The 27596-nt window shown below is 40.8% G+C and overlaps 1 protein-coding gene across 5 annotated transcripts in view; it reads right to left on the bottom strand.

The window, feature by feature from the left end:
- Positions 1 to 22691: 22691 nt before the first annotated feature.
- The window catches only part of tns3.2 (tensin 3, tandem duplicate 2), a 43527-nt gene continuing 38622 nt past the window's right edge, over positions 22692 to 27596 (bottom strand). For all 5 annotated transcript variants that reach the window (XM_029499590.1, XM_029499589.1, XM_029499587.1 and 2 more), the window contains 8 exons: positions 27435 to 27566; positions 27158 to 27253; positions 26231 to 26308; positions 25880 to 25957; positions 25484 to 25652; positions 25305 to 25373; positions 24718 to 24747; positions 22692 to 24169 (listed from right to left, as the gene is read on the bottom strand). In XM_029499590.1, the coding sequence (XP_029355450.1) occupies positions 24028 to 24169; positions 24718 to 24747; positions 25305 to 25373; positions 25484 to 25652; positions 25880 to 25957; positions 26231 to 26308; positions 27158 to 27253; positions 27435 to 27566 (794 nt within the window). In that variant the 3' untranslated portion in view covers positions 22692 to 24027. The remainder of the gene's footprint in view (positions 24170 to 24717; positions 24748 to 25304; positions 25374 to 25483; positions 25653 to 25879; positions 25958 to 26230; positions 26309 to 27157; positions 27254 to 27434; positions 27567 to 27596) is intronic.

The following is a 27596-nucleotide window of genomic DNA, read 5'->3' as shown; positions in this document are numbered from 1 at the left end:
TAAAGCAGTTAAAGTACAGATTACATATTATTTTGGCCAAGAAGATTCAAAGTATTTGTATTGCAGAAACACCAAACAGAATATACTGGAGATATTTGTCTTTTCTTTTCTCGTTGCCCTGATTGCAATTGACTAATAGAAACTGACATGATTGTGAGTTAATGTGACAAGTAAATAGACATATTTTCTGTCAGTTGACTGAAGTCATGATGTAGGCCATCTGGCCTGCTCACCCACTGGTCTGCTGGTGTAAGTGAGACAGTAAAACAGGTAATTTTTGTGTTTCCATTGGAAGATACTGACATCAACATGCTCAATGCTGTTTTTTTGCATATATTTCTGTTTAAGGCTAACACTGATCAAGAGGTTGGTTGTGCTTGTCAACATACAAGCAGTGTTAGTGTTACTATTAAAAGGCATGATGTGACAAATTTTGAGCTCATTATAACTTACTGGAAGCGGCACAGCGTTATTGCCTCACAGCAAGAAGGTCATGGGTTTGGTTCCCAGCCTGGGGCCTATCTGTGTGGCGTTTGCATGTTCCCCCCCGTGCTTCCGTGGGTTTCCTCCCACCGTACAAAGACATCATGTTTGGGTTGATTGGTGACTCTTAACTGTCCGTAGGTGTAGAGTTTAAGTGTGAGTGGTTGTTGGTCTCTGTCTGTCTCTGTGTGTTGGCCCTGTGATGGACTGGTGACCTGTCCAGGGTGTATCCACCCTCACCCAGTGTGAGCTGGGACTGGCTCCAGCAACTCCTGCAACCCGGAAATGGATAGTAGCTAGAAGATGAGAGGATGAATGAAATGAAGAAATGGGTTTTGGGTACTCAGGTCTTTACATGAGCAAATTGAGGTGAGTTCTTAGCATAAAAAAAAACTAACAACATATTTAATGATTACAAATGCGCCTCAAGCTGGGATGATGCAGAGGTCAGTCTGAATACATATTTCCTGACTGTATAGTCTAATGTATCTTTGCCACAACCACCTGTGAAATTCCTCATGTGAACTTTATTTTTGACACAAAATATTTGGGAGCTACTTGACATAATGTAGAAGAAAAAGTGAGTGGTAGAGAAGAAAACACACACATACACAAGCTGTCATGTGCACACATGGACCCATGAAGACTTACACACACATGCACGCACATACATATCCTTTCTTGGAAAGCCACAAGTTTCTAATTATATCCTGGGTTTCAAATAAAAAGCGTTTACAGCCAATTCGTTTGCGTAAATGCCATTCCTGTCTGTGTGGACAGAGGTAACTGTTTCTACCCTCAAGACAATAAATAGTTTATTGCTTTTATTTGTCATGGCTTTATGTTGTATTGCCAAGCCCCGAAAAGAATAGAAAAAAGCATATTTTGCCACTAATGACAGTGTGTGATTTACAGAGTCTGTCTTTGACATGGGGTGTCTGTGCTTTCAAACCAAGCATAATTAGACCTCTGGAGCTGCATGCAGCGCAAAACACATTGGACAAAAAAACGTTGCGCTTCTCAGCGACACTCTGCTGTGCGGTTTGGGTATGATGCTGCTGAAAAGTCAGTGCATGAGAAAAAAATGCCTGGAGGTTTCCTTTTCAACACATGCACGAATACATGCCCGCATCCATGCAGAGGTCATTGATATCTGAAACAAACATAATGATTGGCTTTGACACACTTTCAGAATCAGATACAAGGGGAGAAGAAAGAGCATATAGATTGGCTCAGCAGGGATCCAAAGAGCTAGTCAAGCATAAGCTGTTCCCTGCCGAGCAGAGAAAGAACGGATCCCCCTCCCTCTTTTGTCCCGGCTGACCCCGAGTGCTCACTGAGTTATTTTAGCAGGTCACAAAGGAACAGGAGTTCACACTTTTCTTGACGCCCCTCACACCTCTCACTCATCCTCCTCCTCTCCTCCTTCCTGTCTCTTTGCCTTTGTCTGCCACTCTCATTCTCTGCCCAGATGATGAGGAGGAGAAAAAAAAAAAAAAAAAGTAAAAAAGTGCTCAGACGGTTCTGTTTTGAGTCCCCGTCAAGTGATTTCTAATGACACGCTGCTCTTGTCCCTGCAACATATATTTTACAGTGAATGATTCAGGCGGTACATGGCCTCGTTAAGTTGAAAGTGCCGCACTGTGCCTCAAAAGTACATGGTGCTGTGGAGCCAGGACTGTTCACGCCGAGAGGTCCACAATCACACGGGTGAAAAAACGCTTCGCTTGAGTGTTTTGAAGGGGAGACAGCAACAGATCAACTAAGAAATAAATTGGGATTTTTACTGTTCCCTCATTTGTTTATGAGATGCATTCAAGAGCTCACACAAATGCCAACTGGTTCAGTTGTTTGTGACCCGACATACTAAACCAACTGTCCAACCATCACTGAAAACTTTTTGCAGTGTTTGACTTTGCTAGCCCCACGACCACTCGCTGTTTGGCTGATGATGCTGCTGCGACAGAGGTGTGTGATACGCTAAGTTACCCAATACATGTGGTTTCAAGTCCCCCCCCCAGACTTTTCATTTCTTTTTCCACATGCAAAAAGACACTGGTCTGAAAATATCAGTATGAAGCAAAGAATGGGACTTCTATCAAGCTTGTTCTTGTGTTCTTGAATTGACATTGGAAATTTAATCACAGTGGCTTGAAAATGGTTTCTGGGTTTGTAAGGATGGACAGAAAAGCAAAGGACATACAGGCGAAAGGGCAGTCAGCTGGCCCTGGACTGGGCAGCATTTAACAAAAAACATGAGGTGTATGGTCAGCCTATTTTATTTTTTCAGTGCTACTCCTTTGAAGGAGATAACAGTTGCATTGCTAAAAGGAAAATATCAGTTTCTGCAAAAATTCTATTTAATTATTAAAATTATTCATCATAGTTATTAAAATCCAAACCAATGTTGACAAAGATCTCTAACAAGCTCCAACTGGAACACACGTGATCCCCATAAAGGATAGGATGATGGTCTCATCTCATGTAATCTCACAGGGAGGGAGATGTAAATAAAAAGGAAACATATTCCAAAAACCTTATCACACATTATCATGGTGAGAAAAAAGAAAACATAAGCAGAAGGCTAAATGAATGAATGAGGAAGTGTTTGTGTGTTTTTCAGTGAGAAATACAGATTGGATACTTCCTCCCAGCAGTTTACAGCCAGATCTGTAGCGAGATTACATCACCAGATAATCTGGACCCAACACCTGGAACATCTCAGTCCAGGGCCAGATTTCCCCTCCAAGGAGACTGAAGTAGGATCAAAAAGGCCAAAACTCCAAGTCTGAGCCTGGCATTGCAACTGACTGAATATGCCGTGCAAATATTAAGATTTAGACCAATAACAATGAATGACTCTTAAGCCAAGATGAACAGGGCAGAAGACAAGGAGGCCGAGTGGAAGGTAAAATATTATATTGAAAGAAATACAATAAAAAAAGGTTACTCACATAGGAGGGAAAAATCCAGAATAACAAAAAAAAAAACAACAACAACAACAACAACAACAAGCTAACAGAAAGTGTCCCACAAATAATGATGCAACTACAGAGGGAGGTAGGCAGGGTCACTCAGTTCAGCTAAGCACAGCAGCAATCCAACACACAAGCAGTTCAAGCAGAGCACACACAGGTAAATCCACAGAGATCACCAAAATCCAGAGAGAAGTACTAACTGGAGTGGAAGCCTGAATACCACACAGGAGAAACAACAATCTGACAACCATGCAAAGGAGCCGATGGGTTTAAATAGTCAGGCTGATCAGCCTGATTATTTAAACCCATCAGCGTCAGCTGTGCTGTTTACTGCTGCCACACCTGCCCAGCCACGCCTCCAACATGAGGCGGGGGGGCAGCCTCCAGAGTCTTAAACAATAAACAGGGAAACAAACCACATGAACCACCACAGTGAAGCTTTTTGTAGACTTTTCCTCCCAAAGGTTTATGTGCAAAAAGCCATTTCTCTAAACTCCATTCACACTCACAGTCACTTGAAGAAGCAGAAAATGTAATAATCATTATTCAAGACAGATTGAGCTGACTGATGAAACATCAGGAAAAGGTTTGAGAGCAGATCCTGCCAGATACTGAGATGGTATAAATGCATCTGTCTCTCCAAGAGACATACACAATCTTTACTTTTCTCTCAGTTTCAGCTTGTCAGCAATATATTGTTTATATATCGTCTCTTTGAAACAACCATTCCAAAAACACTATTTATTTGAACCCAGAGTGACTTTGATTTGAATTAAGAAAACAAAGTTAGATATATACTGTATGTGGTCAAATGTCAACTAAATCTGGGTTTGTTTAGAAACACTAGAAATGTCAACAGGGTCTCTACACATGTATCGGCAAAAGTAGACTTGACACATTCAGAATATATACTTTTCAGGCCACTCACATTTACTGTGCTGCCTTTGTTTTGCCAATGACAGAGTACATTAAACTCAAGACAGAAAAATGCAACTAAAACAGTGAAAACTGAAGTAGTTACCTGACAGACACTTCAGACTATCGACTGTTGTGTTGTATGTTCATATCGGTGCAGAGACAACACACCAGGCCTGACTAATACAATCTCTGAATGTGATGAAACAGAAACCACAAATTCTGCAAAACCAGGGCGTGATAAACGATAGTTGATAAAAATCAGACACCCACAAACACAATTTCACAGGCATACACAATCACAGGTGGTGACACAGTTACTGTGCCATTAACTCAAAATGGCACCGTTTATGAAACACTTTTGTTTTTCAGAGCATAATTTATCTGATAAAAGACATGAGGAGACACAAAGTGATCTGTGACTGAAAAATTTCTAAGGTGTGATTTATGCCCCAGCAAAACTTGATAATGATCATAAATGTCCAGTAATAACAGCAAAGATCGAGTATTTATGAGGCCCAGTGTTAAAAAGAAACAGAAATCGTTTGCAATAGCTCATAACCCATTTGAGCACCGAATTGCCTCATCATAAATCTAATTTGCAATCAACCATAAACAAACCAGAGGAGCAGGAAATCAGGCTTTTTAGCTAAAGCAGGAAGAGGGACAATTTATTGCCCTGATACATTTCAGCTCTCCATTAGTGGTGGTCCTGCTGATTGTAGCGACAGATTGATAACATTGATTTTGCAGCGAGTCACAGTCACCTGACTGGCGAGGACTGGTGGAGACAGATCAGGAGGTTTCAGTAGCCAATCACAGTTCACCTGTGCAATCTGTCAATCACCTCACCACAACCAATGGTCTAACCCGCAGCTGAGGCTGGGGGCCCTGCCTGCTCGACTGTAGTCAAAGGTTAAAAAGAAATTCACTATGGTGAAATTATCTGGTAGGTGGACCATCAAAAATCACAGAGACATGCAGGCTTATTTCACTCCCCCAAAATCTCACTTGTTTCATGTCACTATCTCCCCTAGGTTATTCATTGTATTCATTTATCATCAGATCTCTCTCTTGAAAGAGTCTTCCCCAGAACATTTATTTTACATGATCCAATACTAGATAAAGAATGAATGTATTAATTTACCTTCCACATGATCTTGACATCTAAATCTCTCTCTCTAGTTTCTCTCTTAATTTGTCTATTTAAAACTTAGTGACAAATTGAAGAATAAACAAATCAGTGGTTGTCTGAAAAGAAATTCTCATAGCTGCCTTAAATTAATGAGAAGGTTCTATTTGAATATCTTAAATGTTACTTTCTCTCAAAATCTATATTTCCCCAATGGGTCTTGTCCAGATGGAAGAAGACAACGAAAAAAAAAAACAAAAAAACAAAAGAAGTGACAAGAAAAAAAGAAAGATATTGCTGCACAGACAGCACAAAAAGTAGATTAAAATCCTTCACAGTATTAATTTTTATTTGTACAAAGTACCTTTTATTTAACCTGATCGGAATCTTACTACCAGAATGACATTATGCTGCAGTTGTGGTACCACAAACCAACACACAAAGCAGAGAGATCAAAAACAATTCTATCAAATGTTAAACCAATCAAAAAATTATAAGTACATAAAGTGGACTGTTTGCCTTAGGATTTGCTCCAGCTCTGCACGAATAGAAGAAGCCATCCCTACATGTCCAGTTGTCCCAGTCCGAGGACAGCCGAGGCCACTGAGAAGATGAAGCAACTCGCAGGAGCCCTTAAATCAGGCTGAGATTCAAAATGAGCTATGAGTAACCCCCCATCCACCCACCTTCAGAATACATCCTGTAATGCACTGATCACCAGTGTGTTCACAGTTACTCCAGTTCCACCCTCTTTACGTCTCTTTATTTTAATACACCCCCCCACCCCTCACACCCCTTACCCTCCCCCACCCCCATCTTTAACCTATGTGACAGGTGGGACATAAAATGCTGGGAGGTCTCCAGCTCGGGACATCAAAAGGATGCAGCTTGTGTGAGTCATCCCTGCAGGCTCCAGATTGTCGGCCTGCATCATGAAAACAGAACGGCTCTACTTAAAACACCCGTTGGCGGTGAGGAGAGTGGAAAGTGGGATATGACCGGTCACAGAAGAATGTAATCAAAGTGCATTTTATTACATTTTAGACTGGGGCCACAAGGCACATCGCGGGCCTTCGCGCACGTCATTCCTCTCAGTGTGAAGTGTAATGCACGCCTCCTTTGATTGTGAGTGTGTGTATGTGTTGAGATGAATGTGTTCACATTCTTCTCATTTGTTACATGAGTGTGCTGCATGCCTGCATGCTTTCAAATGTTTTTCAGTGAGAGAATGTCTCGACTACAATTTTTGCCATTTGTCATATTTATATGACCATACCATTAGACATGCACATAGAGCGCCAAGGAGGAACTTCAGGGTTTATTTAAAAATCTAAGAAACTGTAAATTAAGCCAAACTGACATTTGGAGGAATACTCAATATCATTTCATGTAGTTTGGTCTAAAGTTGAATGTTGAGACAGACGTCGAAGCATAATCTGATCATTTAGTCCAAGATGATTCACCCCAAACAGCCAGTGCTGCAACTGAGGAGATGTTAGCTGCGAGGTAGTTAGATATCAACAGTGTGTGTGTGTTCCACTTTTTGTGTTTGTGTTTTTATCTCGGACTCTGACTCAGCTCAGAAATCCAAGACACCAGACTCAAGCTCTTAACTGTTTCACTTTGTTTCCCCCTTGTCTCAGTGTGCTTATGAAGCAACCCTGAAGAATTCTGAAGTTCAAATTCTTTTGTTCACACTGAAACTCAAATGGTCAGTTTCTGTCCACTCATCCTGGTGGATTTGTGTCTACTCCGTCTCTGTTTAGATTATGTCTTCTGACACACACAAGCAAGAGCAATGGCAGCTATTAAAAACAGGAGAGACTAAGAAGAGGAACCAGAAAAAGTATGAGAATTAAGTACATTAAAATTCATTGTGAACAGAAGGACTAGCGTTTGGTGCTTAGACTGCTGCAGGGAGCAAAGCTCATGGGAGCAATTCATAGGTTCAATTTCCTCCAATTAGAGCAATTTTCCACTGGAGCCTGGACACTGTTGGTTGTGAAGAGGACCTTAGTTTGACAAGGAGATGTCCTCAAAAGATTATCCGGTGTCCATGTAAGGAGAAGGTAATTTCAAATTTCTAACACATGTTGTGATTTGGGACTGGCTTATTGCATCTGAAAGTCAGCTTTTACACAGTTCAGCTAAGGTCCAAACTTAGAGCCACCCCTCTTTAATTTTCTTCATTCATGTGTGGAAATAGTGTTAAGGTAAATAGAAACTTTGAGATAGCAGTGCATATGTGCACATGTGTACATGTCCAACACCATCTCTGATACTTATTAAAAACAACTTAGCATATTTTCCAACCTTATCCTCCCCTTAAGATGCGAGTCACTCAACCAACAAGAAAATGACCTGAAAGAGAGAGAAGACAAGAAAGGATGAGAGCTGAGTGATCGCGGGCTAATCAGATTTAGCAACTCCTTCACATTCAAAGAAGCATTTGAGGAGTGGAGGCCAAAAGTTTTCAGGTCACTTTTCACAGCAAGCTGAGTGAAATTGGTAAGGGGGGGGGGTTAACATTTTATGAATGCACGATAGAAAAAACATCTAAAAGGTCCACCATTACTGAATGCCTCTGCCGCTTTGACACAACACCTCTCCTACCCTTGCATACCATGTACACTTGCTACCCTTACACAAATGCTGTGAACCACCACTTTTGGGGAGCGAAGGATGGAGACAGAGCGGTTGGGAGCAAGTGAGTGACTGAGCTTAGGGGTTTAAACACTGCCATTTATAAAGCAAGGCCGTCTGCCTGCCTCATAAACTGTGCATTATTCTGGGAAAGCAAGAAACCGGCTGGACTTCAGGAAAGAGAAAAAAATCTTTTTCTCTGTTTCTTCTCTTTCCAGTGTTCCAGCAACGCCCGCCTTCATGCCATCAGAGAATTTGATCAAGGGTAAAGGTGCCAGAGCCCTCAGGTCTGCACCACCAAACCAGGTAACAGCTTTATCCAACAGGCTGTCCATCCTCCTTTTTTTTTAAAAGGTCTGTGACTCACTCATTAGATCATCCTGAGGACGATGAATGTCATTTTTTCCTTAAACCCCATTGTGTCGCGACATGCTCGTATGCACCTACACAAACAATTTTTCACTCCACTTCTTGTACCTGTGACAAAATTCACAGTAAAGTTGACTTTGAAGTCTACCAACTTCAAGACCTTCGAAAATGTGAGTCCAGAATCTAACCATGGTCTAAAATGCCTTTCAAAGCCATTATATTAACAATATTAAGCTCCTAGGAGAAGCTCTCAAGTTACTTTTCCCCACCCACAGTCACAATCACTCGATAATGACAGAAGTAATTAGATGGTGGATACAAAGAGCAATGGCTGACAACAAAGCTCTCACACCTCAGAAGGTATGGCAGCTTCTTCAGATCCCAAACTCTCAAGCAAAAGATCTAATCCTGTCATAACTGGTCCTGATTAATTTTCTCTGCAGGCTAATAGAAGTGTTTCTCATTTGTGTCAAAAGGTGCTAGTTGTCCTTTTTGACGAGAAATGCAGTAGTGTGAAAGTGAGTAGACCTTGATCTATCAGGTCTGTGTGTACACGACATCTAACTAACAGAAAAAGCTGTATTATTTCTGCTGTTGAGGGGAGACCGTCCTTGAGCAGACACTTCATTCCTTCCATCTTTTTGCTCCTCACAGTCAGAGGACACAGACACAGGACTTACATTTCTTCAGTGTGGTGAAGGAGGAGAACACCTGAATTACTCTGTTAATGTGCTGCCGCTGAGATCTGAGTGGATAGTCTCTTCCAGAAGTGCCTTACCAGAAAATTTGCAGCACAATGCAAATTGTTTTTTGTTTTTTGTTTTTTTTTTTTTGTCCTTTTTTAAAACTAAAATAGAGAAAGGTCTCAGCATTATGATAAACTTTAACCTTAATTTTAACTTTTGGTAATTTACACTTTTTGTCATTTTGAAATGACTGAAGTTTGATACCCAGACTTACTCATAATCCATGAAAAAATGTTACAGGGAGTGTAGGTATGAATATGTTTTGTTTACTGCTGAAATGTGAATATATATTTGTTTACTGCTCATTGCAGAATAGTGTAGACTCGTGAACACTGAAAGTTTAATACTCCAGACATCAGTTTGACCTTGAAGGCTCTGTATGTTTGTACAAGGAGGATAGCATGACCTACCAGAAAGGATACAGCTTGATATGAAACTGCTTACATGCACATTACTGTTACAATAGTTTCCTTTGTTGACTGCACTCGAGAAGCAGATGCTGCCTGGCCAATGGCAAAAGGAGTTAATAACTACGGTCCATGGCTAAAAAATGTAAATGTAAATCATCCTGGAAGCCGGGGCTCTACTCTGCGATACAGGGACAGAGACCACAGTTATGTGTTTAACTTGAGAACGTCCAGATTAAAGTCTCTTCTTCCTCAGATTTCATTTGAACATGCACAGTCGAGCAAAACAGGAACTCAACATAGGGATGTGAAAGTCCACAAGAATTTGTGAAGAATTTTAAGAAGAATATAACTGATAAAAGGTACGAGATATGACTTAATGGCTTATTGAAGCTGTGAATAGCATTGTGATGGCCTGCTAACAAAGTCAGGCCAGCGTTTATGTGATGGTAGCATGTTTTGGAAAAGAGAAAGACACCTGATGTCTGCTTTCTTTTCTGTTCCTGCTTTCTTCATTACTGTGCCAGTCTCCTTTATCTTCCCCCGGGGCACCAGAAGGTTTATGTTTAGACAGGATCGAGTTCTCCAACATGAATAAAGCACTCCCTCGTCTCTGCATGGTGAATGTGTCAGTGGAGTTATAAGCCTTGCCCTCCTCAACACCACCCCCACCTACTCCTTGGCAAGTGGCAGTCAGTCAGCTGATTTGTGCTGCTGAGGGGATTTGGTGTTCCACGTAGGCTATTTAAATAGCAGCAACACCTCTCTCTCTACTCTCTCTCTCTCTCTCTCTCTCTCTCTTTCTTTCCACTAACTCACTTTTTCTCTATCTTGTGCAGAGGCTTTCTTGAACCCACATTACATACCCCTCACCCATTCCTCTATATTGCTGTCTGCACTCCCTTCCCCCATCCCCCTTGTTTTCAATATGCCTGTTTCTCTGCTCTCCCCTCCCTCAATGTCTTATGCTGCATTTATTCTCTCTACTGTATGTCTGTTAGTCCAGTCCAGTGTGTCCATTTCACAGAGGGCACTATGAAACTCCAGGCTAAAGGCCTGATTTGTAACTGTTTTGTACTAAAAAGCATCAAAATTGAATTGTAGTGCAACATAAGATTTAGACCAAAAATTGCCAAGGTTGTCGCCGCATCTGAACGACCTAGTGGGAAGCTTCAGTGCATTTAAAAACAACCTGTATGAATATTCAAACCAATGCAAATATGAGCATTTCCAGCCAAAATATGTAACTGAATGTCCAAATGGAAATTATACTACTAACGAGGAACTGTCTTGACACAGGTCTGTTGTCAGCAGTGCTTCTATAAGTCGAAGTATTCATTGTAAGGACACCAGGTGGAAATGTTGTAAAAAAGATGTGTTTTGAAACTGAGATGAGTAAATTTTTTGAGATGCACATTAAAAGACAGAACATTGTCTCTTGAACTTAACAAACACATGAGGTAGTATAGACACATTCAATAGATTCGTTCAAATTAATGTCACTAATAGAACAGTATACAGCTTTCCCCAGAATCCTGCATGCAGTCTTCATGTCATACAGGCAACCAATGCTGTTTTAAAAAAGCAACTCGGCTGGCGCAGTTTTCCCATTAAAATCCAGCTCACCTTTTGTGTATCGACCTGTTGGGTAAGTCTTTAAACTGCTGACCCAATTCTGCAAATGAACTCACATCCTCAGTCATATTCACAATAATCACCTCATCTCATCAGCAACCTGCCCACACTAGCACAGCTTAAGGCTACTTCATTCTGACCATCTGCCAACAACTTTTTTGTTCCACCTTTATTGCTGTTAGAAGAGTAATCACTCACATGACCACATAATGGTGGCTTGTCAGGGTAGTTTTGTAAAAGCCAGAGGTCATTTTGGCAATACTACATGATTATGTCCTCATTCTTCGTGTTGGTAATATTTATATTTATATCCTCTTTCTGCTTTAAGCTACACTTTACATGAATTATTAAAATATACATTTACCAAGTGTCTTTGAAGTATTGAACTTGAATCAGCTTTTTATTATTGATTAATTGTATGAGTATTTGAAATATGTTGGCAAAAGCACAAGAGACATAAGTTCACCAAGTTATAATTCACCTACAATTTTCAGGAGATGCGACATCCTCTTGATTTCTGATCCTCATCCAGAAGGACAAATCTGGCTCAGGATGTAGAGATGTAGATAATTGAATGACCAAATGACATCCTGTTTGTTGGAATGAATAGGGAAGGTTTTGGTCACTGTCCCAACGTGACTGTGCTTAACCTACACAGCAGATACTGTAAGCATGCATGCACAAACACAGAGATATAGATATATCACCCCCCACAAACACACACACACACACACACTGTAACGCATACCCCTTCCAACCCGTGAATGAAACCATGCAATATTGCAGTCTTTACATTCTGGGAGTGTCTCCCGTGCCTCGACTCCTCTGTCAGCAATGGCTGCATTTACCCTGTTACATTTACAACGGAAACAAAAACATGGCCTTGGGACGGTGTGTGTGTGTGTGTGTGTGTGTGTGTGTGTGTCTGTGTATTTTGCCTTCTTTGAGACATGTTTATAGGTGTTCATGTCTGTGTAATTTAAGTGAAAAGACCAAGTAAGGGTTATCTGTCATTTCTGAAAAGTTAGTGCGGATTCCTCAGAGTGGGACACAATTAAAAAACAAGGCAGAAGAGGAGATACCAAAAATGGACTAAGAAAACAGTAGAGAAATGTGGAGCAGAGGGATCTGGTGAAAAGAAGCACTAACAGCCTGACCAAGCAAACAATCAGTACATAATACATACTGCTTTGTTATTAGTGCCTGTTTCAAACATGAGGTGAAAAATATCTGGTAAGCATCTTAATAGAGAATTCTTTCAACAAGGGAGCCTCTCAAAAGCAGTGTAAACGCTGGGTTATCAGGTCCATGTCCTTATAAGGTACAAAACTGGACTGTGTTGAACTGTGCAGGGGTGTGGTAACGTTAATCAGCGTGTGTTTAAGCTACTGGCTGGCAAAGCTCTCTGCATCTGACTCAAGTCACAACTTTGATGCATTCAGACCTGACAGAATAAAAAAAGACTTCATGACTCATGACTTTACTTGGACGTGAGTTTCCTGACTTTGAAAGATGTGATATACTCCCCAAGCCCAAAGAGGAAGAATCTTGGCTGGTGCTCAGTGACTGAGCAGACACGCAGGCAGTCGTTCAAGCTGTAGATGGATGTGGAGGAGCAAATAAAGTATTGTAACTTGAAAGTTCGATCTAGAAGAATCAGTTGTCAAGACGGACAGAAGAGGTGGTTTCTAGAGATAGACACCTCATCAGATAATTATCTACTCAAAATGAAAAACATTTCAGCAGCTGCATCCAAAACGACATGCTCATGCTCCAATGTCACAGCCCCCTTGTGGCTCTTGTAATTATGGCAAAGATGGAAGTCTGGTGACTTTGCAGAACGACAACAGGGAGGATGACTGACTCGACAAAAAGGCAATGCGACATCTGTAGTCTGTTATATGGAGAGAAAATTACTTTTGCAAACAATAAATGGCTTTTCTCACATTGACCACCACCTGTTTAACACGTTTCTCTCAGGTAGATACTACAGGTGAGTCACTGTTATTCTCCTTCAGTGACAATAAATGCTTTTCTATTTTTATTTTCATTTTTTAACACTTATATTTTACACAATTGCTTTAATATGTTGGCTCATACCCAGGTTTTCCACAGAAAGATTAAATGTTTGGTTTGGTCATAGCTTAGTGATGAATTGAATCCTCCTACTGGTTAACCTTGCTGTTAACCAACGCTCAGTTTTTCTTCATTTTAATTTATTTCATTTATTCACTTCTAAGAAAAAATATTTGACAGTGACAATGTTTTCATATATTTTTCTTGTATCTGTCACACATAGTCAGATTCAGACTATTGTGATCTAGTCCTAATCAGAATTTGGTCTAAGATGTGTTATGTTATGTGAGATATGTTGAAAACGGCGGGACTCTAAGTCTCAAGATCACAAGATGCAGCCACAACACAAAGGAAAATCATCCCATACATTTGTCACACAGGCAGTGTGTCTGTCTGCTTTAACCCGATAACCTGGGTGCCAAAAGGTAAACTGAACAATAGTTCTGAACAATATAGTGATCCCATTTAAATCCAGTTTTGTCTTTTCATGTAGCTCTGGTTTAGTGTCTACAAACCCCTGAGTAAAAAAACATTTGCCTGCAGCAGCATGTTTATATAGTGAGAGCTTTTATGCTAAAAACAGCTTCCTGTTTGGCTGGAAATCACACTGATGTTAGTGTAGAGAATGAAATGCATTTTCTTAGGTTGTAATGATGTTCAGTCATGGTAAAAACAGCAAAATTCAAAACTAAACTAAACTTCTTGGAATCTTCTACTTCATTTTTATCAATGTGATGTAGCCATCAACAAAATTTCGGTCTGGAAACTGAGCTTTCCAACTGAATCCCTCCGACACCTAGCAGGTGCTTCAGAACGACCAGAGCAATGGCTGTAATTGTAGCTGCTTTATAAATGAAATACATCCAGAGGCAGTTCATCAGGGCTTAGTGATTATTTTCATTATTGATTAATCAAACTCATAATATATTTAATGGACTGACATTTATCTTGATTAAGAAGTTTATTGTTTCCTCCATCATGATGACGTGGCTCAGTTATGTGTTCCAATAAGTTCCAATAAGACAGCTCCTGAATTCTGATCTGAAGAGACTGTGGCATCGCACTGGCATCACTTAATGCTCACATGACATTGAAGCTACAAGTGGTGAAGAGCTAAGTTTGATCAGGTACACTTATCACACATAGATGCTGCAAACTATAAATATGGATTATGGACTCAAAGGAACAGCTGCCTCATCGGTTGACACCACACCACAACTTAGTCACCAGGTTAAGTCAAGAAGCCGCACTCATCTGAGAGCTGATGGGGGGAAAATAATCCTGTAACAGTCAAATAGAAGTGCTGAAGGGGGACTCTTGGCTGGAGGTGTCGGCTGAGAAGCTCCAGTAAATCCTGGAGGAGAAGCAACTGAGTGGTCAGGCACAGGCTCCAAGATGGTAATCCTGCAGCTGCTGGACAAAAAGGACAATAACTTGTAATTTGTTGCAGGCCCTAACATAAACATGTGTGATATGAATGCATAAGTGTGAGTGGGGCTTATCACAAGTCCATACTCACAAAGCTGCAAGTCCCTTATCAACTGCACAAAGGGCACATTCAGTTCTTTTCGTTAATGTCTTGTTTTCACATAAATAAATAAATAAATAAACAAACAAATTCCCATGTTTGAGTCAGAGATTGGAAGTTTTTGTTTCAGTCAGTGTGTTGCAAAAGTTGCAGCATCTGTTTTTTCGTTTGGACTCAGGCAGCAGAGGAGAGGAGGAGACAGTCAACCACAAACACACAAATTAAACTGAGATGTTGCAGCACAGCATAGCTGACAGTGTAGGGGTCTGCTATGATTGGTTTTTCTCCTATGATAAACAAGATCATTAGCTGAAGGTTCTGAGTCAAATGCAATATTAGCAATCCACGATTTCAGCGGGATAACTTTTAATGTGTCATTTTCAGTGATAATAGAATATATGATGTGTTATTAATTGGATTTTGTAGCGAGCAAGCATTGATGAGAAAAGGCATTGCTAACCATTCTTTGTTGCAATGCAAAGCTCTTGAGGCTGAAATGAGTTGTAAATAGCAGCAATTCTGCAATATGGATATTGCACCTGGCAACATCCATATTTAGATTCTTTTATGATAAATTGTGTGGCTCTATTTACCAACTACCAATACATGGACTATTCTGTTCTACCGTATGTTGGCACTGTTTAATATCATCTGAGGAGTTTATGTCTTCACAATTAAAGATAAATGATGCGACTGCAAAGCTTCAGATTAAAGACTGATAACTTGCTCAGACTCACAAAGTGGAAAAGTGGAGTTGGTGGGGTGAGGGTTCACACAAAGAAAACTTCACGTTCAGCTCTCTCACACACACACACACACACACAGACACACCTGTGTGTCTGTTGCCACACCCCCTTCCTCAATCTCAGCCAGTCTGACTTCAAACTTCATTTTTGGAACTTTTCATTTTTATTTGTTTTGTTTCTCTGCTGTTGCTAGCTTTTCTTCCACTGGGTTCTTCCGCTCACTTTTCCGCATCTCCTGCCTCCTCCTCACTTCACCTTTCTTCCCACTCTATTTAACTCCTCCCTTTTTTCTTCCTGTTTTTCCCCCCTCCACTTTTTTTTTATTATTTCTCCCTCTCTCGCCATCATTTCTCTTCCTCTTTTCCTCTCGTAGTGCCTGTCAAATTTATTCCTCTTTCTCATTTTCTCTCAGTTAACCCTTTCCTTCTGATCACTTGGTCTCATTTTCATCACTTTCCATTCTCCTTTTTCTTCTCCACCTTCTTCTGTTCTTCTTTTCCAGATACTATATTCCCATTCTCTTCTCCAACGGTCTTTTCCCTCTCTTTATCTCAATTTTGCTGATCATTTTCCTTCTATTCCTGAGTTTTACCATTCTTTTTTCTTACTTTCCTTCTCACCAACATCCCTCCCTCAATCTCGCTTGTATTTCTCGTTCTCTCTGTTAGACTGCGTGTGTCTGTGTGTTGTGTGTACATGTCTGGCTGTCTCTCTGGGGCTGTGGGACAGCCACTGCCTCTATCCTCTGTTGTCCTGCTGGGCAGAGCAGCTGAATAAGCTCATTGTCGGCCTGTGGAGAGTGCAGGTGCACCTCTTCTTCTTCACCTTCGACCCTTGGCCCTCAACACCACAAAGCCCTTTGTGAACTCTATTTACTGCCGACTCCAATGAAATTGCAGTCCATTACCAACATCTCCCCTCTCCCTTTCTTTCCCCATTTTCTACTGCTCTCAAGAAACCAATTAGTGACAATACAAGTAGGTTAGACTCTATTCAGAGTGGGCATTGTTGAACACAATACCAGGAAGCATTGTGAGCTAACAATTAGTGGCAGTGTAGAGTGTCACCGACATTGTTGGGAGTTGCACAAGGCTGGGTTTGTTCCCAAAGAAGGAGTTAGACAGGGGTAGAGGAAGAGAGCATAGGGGGTTCCCAGGTGCTGAATTGGCCCAAACCCGGCCCGTGCGTCCCAGTCACATAACAGCAGCAGGGCTCAGTATACCAGAATGTGTCCCTGAGAGGGTGTGTCTGCTTTCTTTTGGTGTAGATGTTTATGTTAGAGGTAACCCTACCTGGATGGGATTGTGTGCATGCATGCATTCCTGTATTTCCTGTTGAATGAGTGTTTCAACTGAAATGTGTGAATGTGCATCAGTTTACCTGCAATTGTTTTTTGTTTTTTGTTTGTTTAGGTGTGTGTGTGCAGTTGATTGGGCCTTGTATGCACATATGGGAGGACTCAGAGAAGGAGTTGTTCGCCTAGGGTCTTCCCCTAACCTTCTGGCCTCGAGGACAAGACCTGAGTCATTAGCCCATGCTAGTTCAGGCTAGTAGCCACGTGAGGGGGCTGCCGCAAAGAGGCTTCACCCGGCTGGTGACTCCATGCTAGAAGGTCAAGACCAGAAGGTCAAGGGTTCAGTCATGATTGTTATCCTCCACTGCTCCATCCACTCTCCCGCTCATAGCACAGCACAATCACCCCCCCACCCCCCCAACCCCTTCACAGCATGACATCATTGCTGGCACAGTATGGGAGGCTGGGCTTGGCCACAAAGTGGAGACAGCACTCCTGACAGCTGACACTGGCTGACTGCTGCCTGAAGACTTGCCTCACTTCCTCATCGCTACAGTAATAGGTAAAGTAAAAGGGCTGTTTTGTCACACATGATTAGCTGTTCAAAGTTCAAATTCGAGATTTGGTTCTCAGCAGACATCAGAAGGAGATGAGCGCTAATCTAGGAATCTTCCATAATACTCTGTGGGACAAATTAGCCATTTTAGCCCCAGTTTCACACTGTACGGTGTGGACTCATTGGTAACCCAACAGGGAGTGGGGGGCTTGATGACCTGTCTTCCTGCAACATTGAAGACCTTTTCAAGTTTAAGTTATGTTATGTTACATTATGTTATCATAACCAACATGAGTTATGATGTTATGTTATGATAACATTTCTTTTTTCCTTGACCATTTTCATATGGTTACATTTGACATTACTGTATGGTAAGGGCTGTGGCGGAACAGGATATGTATGCCTGTTGAAGAATCATTAGTGTTGAAATACAAAATTTCAATCAAATATAGTTTCTCACTGGGAACTAGGCTGGTGTGCAGACACTGTCAACACCAAAAAGCTACAATTTGTGGCACTCCAATGTTTCGGTCTCAGATGTTGCCACTCTGGATCAATACTGAATCTTGCCATCGCTGTCGCCAGACCTAATTGTAGAGGTTGTCAAAGTGATGTTGCTGTTTAAATGATCACAGCATGATGATCACTGGACTCACAATTGCAAATCATTATAGTTAGACAGTTGAGGTGTCTACCCCCCCCCCCCCCCCCCACCCCCCCCCCCCCCCCCCCCCCCGGTTAAATTTGAGGGGTGCCACAGGAGAGATGTGGGCCAGCGAATACAGATACAGAAGACTGTCCACATTGGTGCCCATTGTGCAGCCATCCCAAATGATCCTGTTCTATTTCTGTCTGCCCTTCTCAGTTTATGTCTTGCTTTCACCCTATTTCCTTCCGCTCAGTTTATTTGTTTGCTTCATGAGGCCCACCTCTTTATTACCCTGCTTTCATTCCTTGACAGCAGACAGTCATGGCATCCAAAATCTCACATGGTAGAAATGCTGAATGGGAATGCAGATGAGACACAAAAACAGAAGCGGGGAGCATGCTGAGGGCCAACCAGAACAGGGAACACAGGAGACTCACGTACACTTGCTACTTTGTTCCCACATTGTGCTGTTTTAAAAGTGCACAAAAGAAGTCACATAGAAAACAGTAAATAAAAAACAATATGGAGTGAAACCGAGGCTGAAACTGAATATGGAACAAAAAACATAGTTGAAACATGAACCAGAGCTACATCGGGTCCAATAAAACACTGTTGAGAGAGACAGGAGACGGCACAAAGAGACACACAAAACCCCGCTATACAGGCCTTTTTCCTACAATCTCAACCTGAGAAAGCAAACTCACGTGCATTTTGTGTAACCTTAAAGGAAAATTAGAGTGAATTTCAACTCTGGTCTTATTCGTGTCCCTGTCCACACACTGGTCATAAACAAACCAGCTATTTATCCAGATAATTTGAACTTGTTTAACATAAAGTAAATTAAATAAAAAATATACTATGGTGTTGAAGTAGTAGTGGTCTCAAGAATTTTCACATCAAGCCAAGTTATTGGATACATTGTTGATATAAAATATCAGTGGGTGCCGATTTAATGATGCACAACATATGTTAAGATATGCTTTGACTGGAGAACAAGTCTATTTTCATGACGCCGAACTCAGACTGAATCAGCAAAAGCAAGTCATGGCATTTAATTAGTGATGCAATCGCATGAGAGCCAACACACACACACACATATTCACACTCACATAATACGTCCCTCATTAGGTGTATTGTGGGGATGCTGATGTAATGCAAGTTAATCTGTTGGCCTCTGGTTGGCTCGGTGGCCCAGCAGGAGCTCTTTGTCTGGGACATTACCCCAGCCCTGCTCCCTGGAGACAGGTTCATTAAGACTGGCGCTGATACCCAAGTACCCAGGCCTTTTGTGTGTGTGCGTGTGTGAAACATTGTGTTTCAGTCAGTCATACCAGAGACAATGCAATGAAGAGGAGGGCCATAAAGGCACTGCTTTCTCAGCATGTGCCTGAGAACACGTAGGCCAGAAATCTTGATTGACATGCAAAGTGTGTGTGTAACTCATAAAGTAGGCATGAGGCATATCTGTGTATGAACATTGTGAAAAAAGGGACAAAATCTAAAACTCCTTCCGTTCCTTCACATAAATCTAAAACTACATGGGGTTTTTCTATGTTGAGTAACACTGATACAAGTGTCTTTGTATTGAAAGGGCGGTAGTTGCCTCAAGGCGATTTTACTCATTGACTTGCAACAGTCATAGGGTTATAAAAGTTGAAGTCATAGTTTTATGAACTTAAAAACTGAATATTTGGTTTTTGCTATTGCTGCATACTTGGCATTAGCATTAATGGCTGTTTGCTCACCAGTTTAAAACAAAAATTCGCTTCAGCATCAAACTTAATTTCCTTATTAACTAAGGACTGCCTCCAATGGTGGAGACCTATGTCCTTGGTTTGCTTTTATTTCAGTCACTGCTTACACTGAACTTGCATGTGGACCAGCTAGCCTCCATGACAACATCACCATGGCCAGCCCTGAATATTTAGAATTATTAGAAATATTTTATTTCTGATAAAATAATGGCAGAAGCCCTGGATAGCAAGTTGATAACTGTTAATGCTAATAATAGGTACTATTGGCAAAACCAACAAACAGCTCTTTTTTAGTCAGGGGGAAATCACCTTATTTGAAATAACCTGACAGTCTTATGGTCTATATTCTTTACAAGTTTGTTCAGACTGTTTTGATTTTGAAAATCACCATGACAGCACCTTTACCTCAAAGTTGGATCTGTAGACTCTAGAATGATGATCCTAGAATCTAGAAGATAACACGAAGGTCAGGGGGTTATAACAAAAGTTTGTTCCACAGTCTGACACTGAGGCACCTGTTGAGGTTAAGTTGAAAAGGTTAAAAGACTTTCAAAAGAAAAAATGCCCATATGCTCACATCAGTCACTGCGTGCAGTGGTTAACTGTGCACAAAGACAAGAAAAAAGTATAATGCACTAATGCACCCATAAGAAGCACATCAGCACCACATGTAGCTGGTTAAGCTAGAAGAAACTCCTTTGTGACTCATAACATTACATTAAAATCAATTGTATTATCATGTTTGATTTGTAAAATCTTCTTTTGCGAAACCAAAGTGGAATTGAAAAGTACAATATTCCCCTAAAATTTTGTGGTGTTGAAAAGCAGTTTAAAGCAGCATAAAATAGAAGTAGTACCCTCTAAGTAACACTATAAACCTTTGAACAAAATCTCCACCACTATATATAACATCTTATTGCCCTATTCTAATTACAAACTAACCAAATTTGGTGCAATAACAAAGTGTCAAATGACAAATTAAAGAGAAAATCAGCAAGTTTGTCTGCCTGGTCACAGTTAGCCCTGCAGGCTGTGTTCCTTCTTCCCACCAAATTAAAAATAGGAGAGGGATTATTTGTGGGTCGGTGTGGTTTGGTGTGCACGATGGACTGTGTGTTGGACCCCCTGTGCAGCCAAAACAGCAGCAGCAGCAGCGCACTTAGCATAGGCTTTAAATAGCTAACTCAAATAAAGTCAGAGGAGGCCAGGGATCAGAGGCTGAGAGGAACTCTGTGAGGGAGGCATTCCCGAACGGAAGCTGGCCTTTGGATTTCCAAACACCATTCGGAGCAAGCAATGCCAGGAATGTTATGCTGTCCAGCAGCGGCGGCGGCTATGAAAACTGCCAGGTCACCAGGTGCTGGTGGGCCACCGGACTGGAAGTGCAGCAGGAAGTGCAAGCAGAGATCCGGCTAAAGGACAAAATGGCTGTAGGTGAATCAGCAGGGGGAGGACAGGATGGTTGCCACTGTGAGCAGAGTCCCTCTCAGGCCTTTCTGAGCAAAAGTTGGGCTTCTATCAACCCCAAAAATCTGTGAGCCGCTGAAAAAGGAAGATGACTCCCCCTTTGAAACAGCCTCTTTCTCATCGACTGGCCGCTCTTCTGCACTTGCCTCCTTTTTTTTTTTTTTTTTTTTTTACACACTGTGTTAAATTTCTATTCTCTCTCATCCTTTTTACCTTTTGACGGCCTTCTTTGTGTGCAGGCTGTGGGAAAGTTTCCCGTAGTGGTGAGGTCATCCACCACGACTACCATTCCCACCACCACCACAACCTCCACCAGCACCGTTTCAGTTACCCCCACCCCCCACATCAGCACACACAGGCACACACACGCACACACCCTCCACGCTGCAGAACTGCAGGACAGTGATGGGCAATGTGTCCCCACATATCCCTTCCCCTTCCTGTTCCACAGCCCTCCCCACAGAGACCAGGGAACAAAATAGAGCTTCATTCACGACTGGTATCTGATGATTTGGCCTCTTAAACCAAGAAACAGAGCATGGACACAGACAGATCAGCCATTTAAATCACATTCTTTCTGTTTTTTCCATTTCTCAAACACACTCACTCAAGCTTGGTCACACTTTGACGCTGTGAAGTTTGTTCAACAGGGTAGTTCTTCTTCATCTGAAACTGTTTCTTGCTATAAAAAAGACAGTTTGAGGCAGGCAGGAAAGGAAAAGTGTCAGAAGCTTCTTTTCTTTTTTTTCTTTTTTTTTGTCAAATATCTGCGGTAGTCCTGTAGATGTAAGTGGCTGCACTTTGTCAGGTTTGGTGGCTGATTACTGGCATCTATTGGCAAAACGGTAAACTACACAATTTTAAAGGGTCAGTTCAGCCAAAATAGGAAAACAACATATTTGCTCATACTCGTTAGATCTTCAGTCATGCAGTCACATTGCGATATCTCATTCTGTAACTTTTGGCTCCTTCACAATACAAAAGAGGCTGTTATTAAATTTCTGGTGCTAGTTAAAGCTGCGATGATAAGATGAAATGGCAAAATGTTTGTAAAACCCAGATTCCCCTCATCTTTGTAGGATTGTTCTTCACCATCGTTTCAGTTTTGCTATTTGATTCCAGCTCTAGCTGCAGCTAAATAAGCTCACTCTAAATTAATCTGCACAGAAACTATTTAGGTTGAGCAGTGTTCAATGTAGTGGAGCATGGAAAACAGTGAACAGATATATTCACTCAGAATAAAGGAAAATGTAAAAAAAAAAAAAAGAAAATAGGGAGCGCACTGCTTGAGGACCTTTAGATGTTAAATTGTTTTATGAGAATTATTACATTCTTATAAACTTATTAAAGTTCATTCTTTCATTCATCTTCTAGCGCTTACCCATTTCTGGATAACAGGTAGTGCTGTAGTCTATCCTAGCCAATGCTCCAGGCAAGGGCGGGGTACTTCCTGGACTGGAGACCTGTCCAGGAAGTACCCCCCAACCATTCACACTCACACTCAGACCTACAGACAATTTACAGTCACCTATTAACCCAAACATGCATGTCTTTGGATGGTGGGAGGAAACTGGAGTACCAAGAGGAGAACATGCAAACTCCACAGAAAGGCCACTTTTTATGTCTCAACAGCCAGATCATCTTGAAATTTGGCACAGGCGGTCACTGATTGGACCTTGGTGGCCAAAGGTCAAAGGTCAAAATTATTGTGAAATCACAAATTAGAAAGTAATCAGGGCAAAATTGAACTCGAAAATTGCTGTAAAGTGATGACATTTTATATGCTAATGGCCAAAGCAGGTAAATCTGGTTTTAAAAACTGAACATTGTCGTGTAATTTTAACATTCTCTGACAAAGTTATGCTAATAGAATATAAATTATCTGACATTTCTCTGATAATAATCCATTGGAGCTCCTATTACATTCAAAGAGAACATGACAATGACTCATTTCATGACAACTGTACATAAACCTGTATTTAAGCAGCTGGTAAAAGAACATATTAACAACCATATTAGTAATACAACAAGAACACATGAGCAGATTATGCAATTAACTCACTGTTAAATAAAACACTATATCAATTTTCTCCCCCCACGATAATATGGGGCATACGTTAATAAATTTGGTGATATGCCACCATTAATCTTAATGTATAATTTGTGTTAATATACAAAAATATATGACAAGTATATTTAGGGAAGGAAAGCATTCTTACACATCTGTAAAAAGGGATAAATACTGAGCAATATATAAACACAACACAATAAATCCATCTAAAGTATCTGCTTTTGACTGTGATTTCCAGCAACAAGTCAACTCAGTGAGGTGCGTTTATAGTGAAGTGTTTTAAATATCTTCCAATCTGAACCTCTGTGAAATAGTGTCCGCAGTTGTTCTTTAAAGCGCTCCAGAAACAGCTTGGCATCCTGTAAAGGAGCCGATATAGGACAGTCTTGACTCCCTCTTGTGGCAGTAACCTGCAGTGCAGTCAGTACTTCTTCGGGGGCTGTGGACCAACTTCAGCGAGTTCTGGAGTGTGTGGCTTCATTGGTTTTGGCTCTTAGTGGGAAAAGTTGTTTTTATTGTCTTTTTTTATATCATTGTGATGTCTGGTGTGAGTTTGGTCTCAGTCTTGAGCAACTCTTTTATTTTTTATGCGACCCTATCATGACCTTTGAGACAAAGTTGACAATGGCACTTGCTGGCTGCTCGGGGTCATGCTCAGCGAACAGGTGGCACATATTTTCAGTCTCACTCTGAGATTTCCTGGCGATGAATCCAAAGATCCTGGAGAGAGATGGAGGGGTAGAGAGGGGCATTTACAGAGGAGCAGGGGTAAAAACTTTTGATGCATTTTATTAATTATTAATTACAACATGTCTTGCACTGGTTTCGAATGAGTCTTTCCCATTATTCTATTGATCAATTGTTAACAATAAGTTGCATTATAACTGACATCCATGTGTGAAATGCTAAACTGCAAAGATTACAGTAATTCCTGTGGATATTCTACTATGCTGTTAATAGTGTGGTTTTTGGTGGAAGGAAGGTTTTATATCTGAATCTTTTAGATTTGCAGGTTTTAGCGATTTCACAGCCCCCATGGGTTTTGATTTATTGATTTATTGAGACTGTTGATGCTAGTGATTAAATCGTTTTTGCTGAGACCTCATAGCTCAGTCTGTGCATCTTACACATGCAGATTAAAATGTAATTCACATTAACAACTTTTACTCTGTTCTCAAATAAGGCAAAAAAAAAAAAAAAAACCCAGATGCAGCACAACAAATAAGATGAAGGCAAAAAAGGAACTGATAAAAAGTAGAAAAACCTACTTTGCAGTGGAACCGCTGCCTCTTGTCCATCTGTCAGAATGACATAATGAAGTTATGAAACTATATCTGGCAATTGCATGTGCCCATTTACAACATAACTTATGGAAGCCCTAACTTATTATATATTAATGTGTAAATAATAACATTTTGGCTCTGACTGCTGAAACTGATTGTGATAATCTGTTAAAGAGACAAGACTCTATCATCATACTAACAATTGTGCCATATTGAGTCCTTAAATATAGTCAGGACAGCAATGAGTGAAATAATAATGATAGTTTTCCAATTTTAAAATCAACATACAGTATGAATCATATAAATTACCTGAGTGTACTATTGTGACATTGCCCTTCAGCTGCTTAATTATAGGCTCTAATTCAATATCTGAGTGAATGATTGTTTAATTATTTAATAAACTGGGATTAACTGCACTCATGAGGGAGGAATCACTGAACCAGTGAATACAACACAACGAACAGATACAAAAGGACAGAATCCCCTCTATCTCTTACTCTTTTTATAACACTATATAAAATGAATACCAGCTGTGTTGTTGCAGTTGATCTAAATTAAGTGTCATGACTCACTTCCTGCCCTGTGGGTCCAGAGAGCAGAATATCACTGTGTTCACGGCGTAGTGTCTCCTGAAGAACAGCCTGCAGGATCAAACAGCAATGAAGAGTCTGTGTGAATGTGTGGAGTCCTCTGTGATCATACATCTGTCTGTGTGTGTGAGTTTTTGGTCTGTATGTGTGAGAGAACCCACTTTCTCTGGTTGTCAGTGAGTGTGATGCCCTGTGCTGACACTTTGAAGTGGACGACAGTGGAGGCCGGCAGGGGGTCCATGGAGAGCGTAACCGTGGTCGCCTTCTGTACAGCCTGATGTCCCGTCAACGACTCCAGCTCCACAGAGCCCAGGTACCACACGTTACACGCTGCAAGGTGACAGAGTGACACGGGAAGACACCAATGCAACAACGCTCATTAATGGAACAGAAATTAAAGACGTTCAAGTTAACATTTGAATTTTGAAACAGATAGAAACTTCATAGAGAGTTACAAATATGGCTGAGTATGGTGTTTAAAATGAATATGTTGTGCACAAACACAGACACACAATCACACACAGGTTTATGTACATAATGTAGCATCTGTGTCATACCTGCTCCCTGTTTGAGGAGTTCAGCTGCTGAGTTTGTTGCCGTTTGTGCAGATGAGTCATTCAGCTCCTCTGCTGGGTCTGCAAATATGCATGCACACACACACATGCAACAAACATTCTCAATAAAAATGTATTCAATTTATTTGTACAGAAAAAACATAACAGCATCAGCAACAGGAAAATACACGCCAGACCGAAATGTCTGAACTAAGCTGTACTTAGTATACTGTTGACAACAGAGAATTCACCACCATGATGTTTTACACTTAAATGACGACAAGACAAGTGATTATTGAGGTTTGATTCCTTTAGGAACAAATACACACACACACACACACCAACACAGTTTACCTTTGTCAGGCAGGATGAGTTTACAGGGCAGAGCCAAAGGGGTGATCGAGTGCTGACAGACCAGAGCGGTGAGACTTCCTGTCAAGGAAAGACAAATAAAACAATCAGCACTTTACAAACACCAGAGTGAGCTGTGATGAATTTTTAGTGATGATATGAAGACCTGTTCTAACTGCACATCAATTTTACGACCACCAGGGGGCGTAAGAGGAGATATTAAAAATCCTTGGCTACTATGTCTTTATGACAGGACCAAGTCCACCAAGTGGACAATTAAAGTCTGCACTTGACTAATGTTTGTGCTTTGTTACATTGAGCACAAGACAGAGCTTTGACTTTTGCCTTTTTTATGGTCTAATTTTTTTTCCTGGCATTTATAATTACAGACATGTAAAATGAAGCGTGACCCATTTATATTACAGCTGTTTGCAGATAAACAATTTAGGAAAAAATTTGATGATGTACAATTATATATATAAATTTAATAAATAAAAAAATTAAATAAAATGTAGATCATATATATATATAAAACAATCAACATTAGAATTGCCCTCGTCAACATATTTACACATGAATAACTGTACACTGACACATTGGCACAGTTTTAGTTACTACTAGCTGTCATCACCTTGGTTGGCTGACAAGCTGTAGTAACATGTTTCCAAGACTTTTGATTAGTGTAACAGAACATCACATTCTGAATAATACTGTGTTGCATTCAAGAACAGAAATAGATGTTGCAGGATTTCATTGAAGGGGAGACAACAAACCCCGGATCTAGCAAATTTTTGCATCAGCATGATGAAGTGCTTGTCTTTGTTGGGCATTTACTTTAGGAATATTTATTTTCAGAAGTGATTTTATCTGCAAACATTTTCTCACATGAATGAAAATGTATTGTTTTGCAATATTTGAAAGTGTCCTCACCAAAGTAGGGCTCATTGGGGCAGCCTTTCAGACGGACTCCTTTCTGTGTGCACTCTATCAGGAAGTGCCGCACCAGCTCATTGGACAGATCTCCCACTGCAGAGAACCAGAGAACACATTTCATTATATTTACATTTGAACTGTTTACAGTTAAAAGAGCAGATGGAAATCCTCAGATGCTTCCCCTCAGATGTTTCAGAATGGAAAATACGACTGAAGGTGATGCAGTCTTCCAGATAAGACTAATACAGAGCTATTCCTCACATTTCATACATACCTTTCTTGCTCTGTTGTAACACAGATGGAGGGGGTGTCGCCACCTTCATAGCTAACCCGTATGCCCCACGAAATGAGTGGCTGTCTCTGACAATGAATGATCCTGGCTCTCTGTCCTTAAGCACTGCGATAGCTAAAAAAAAAATAATAATAAATTCACATT

The sequence above is a fragment of the Echeneis naucrates genome, chromosome 4 (genome assembly GCF_900963305.1).
Source record: "Echeneis naucrates chromosome 4, fEcheNa1.1, whole genome shotgun sequence".
Taxonomy (NCBI): Eukaryota; Metazoa; Chordata; class Actinopteri; order Carangiformes; family Echeneidae; genus Echeneis; species Echeneis naucrates.
The sequence above is the reverse complement of the archived record's forward strand: the minus strand, read 5'-3'. Positions and strand labels throughout refer to the sequence as shown.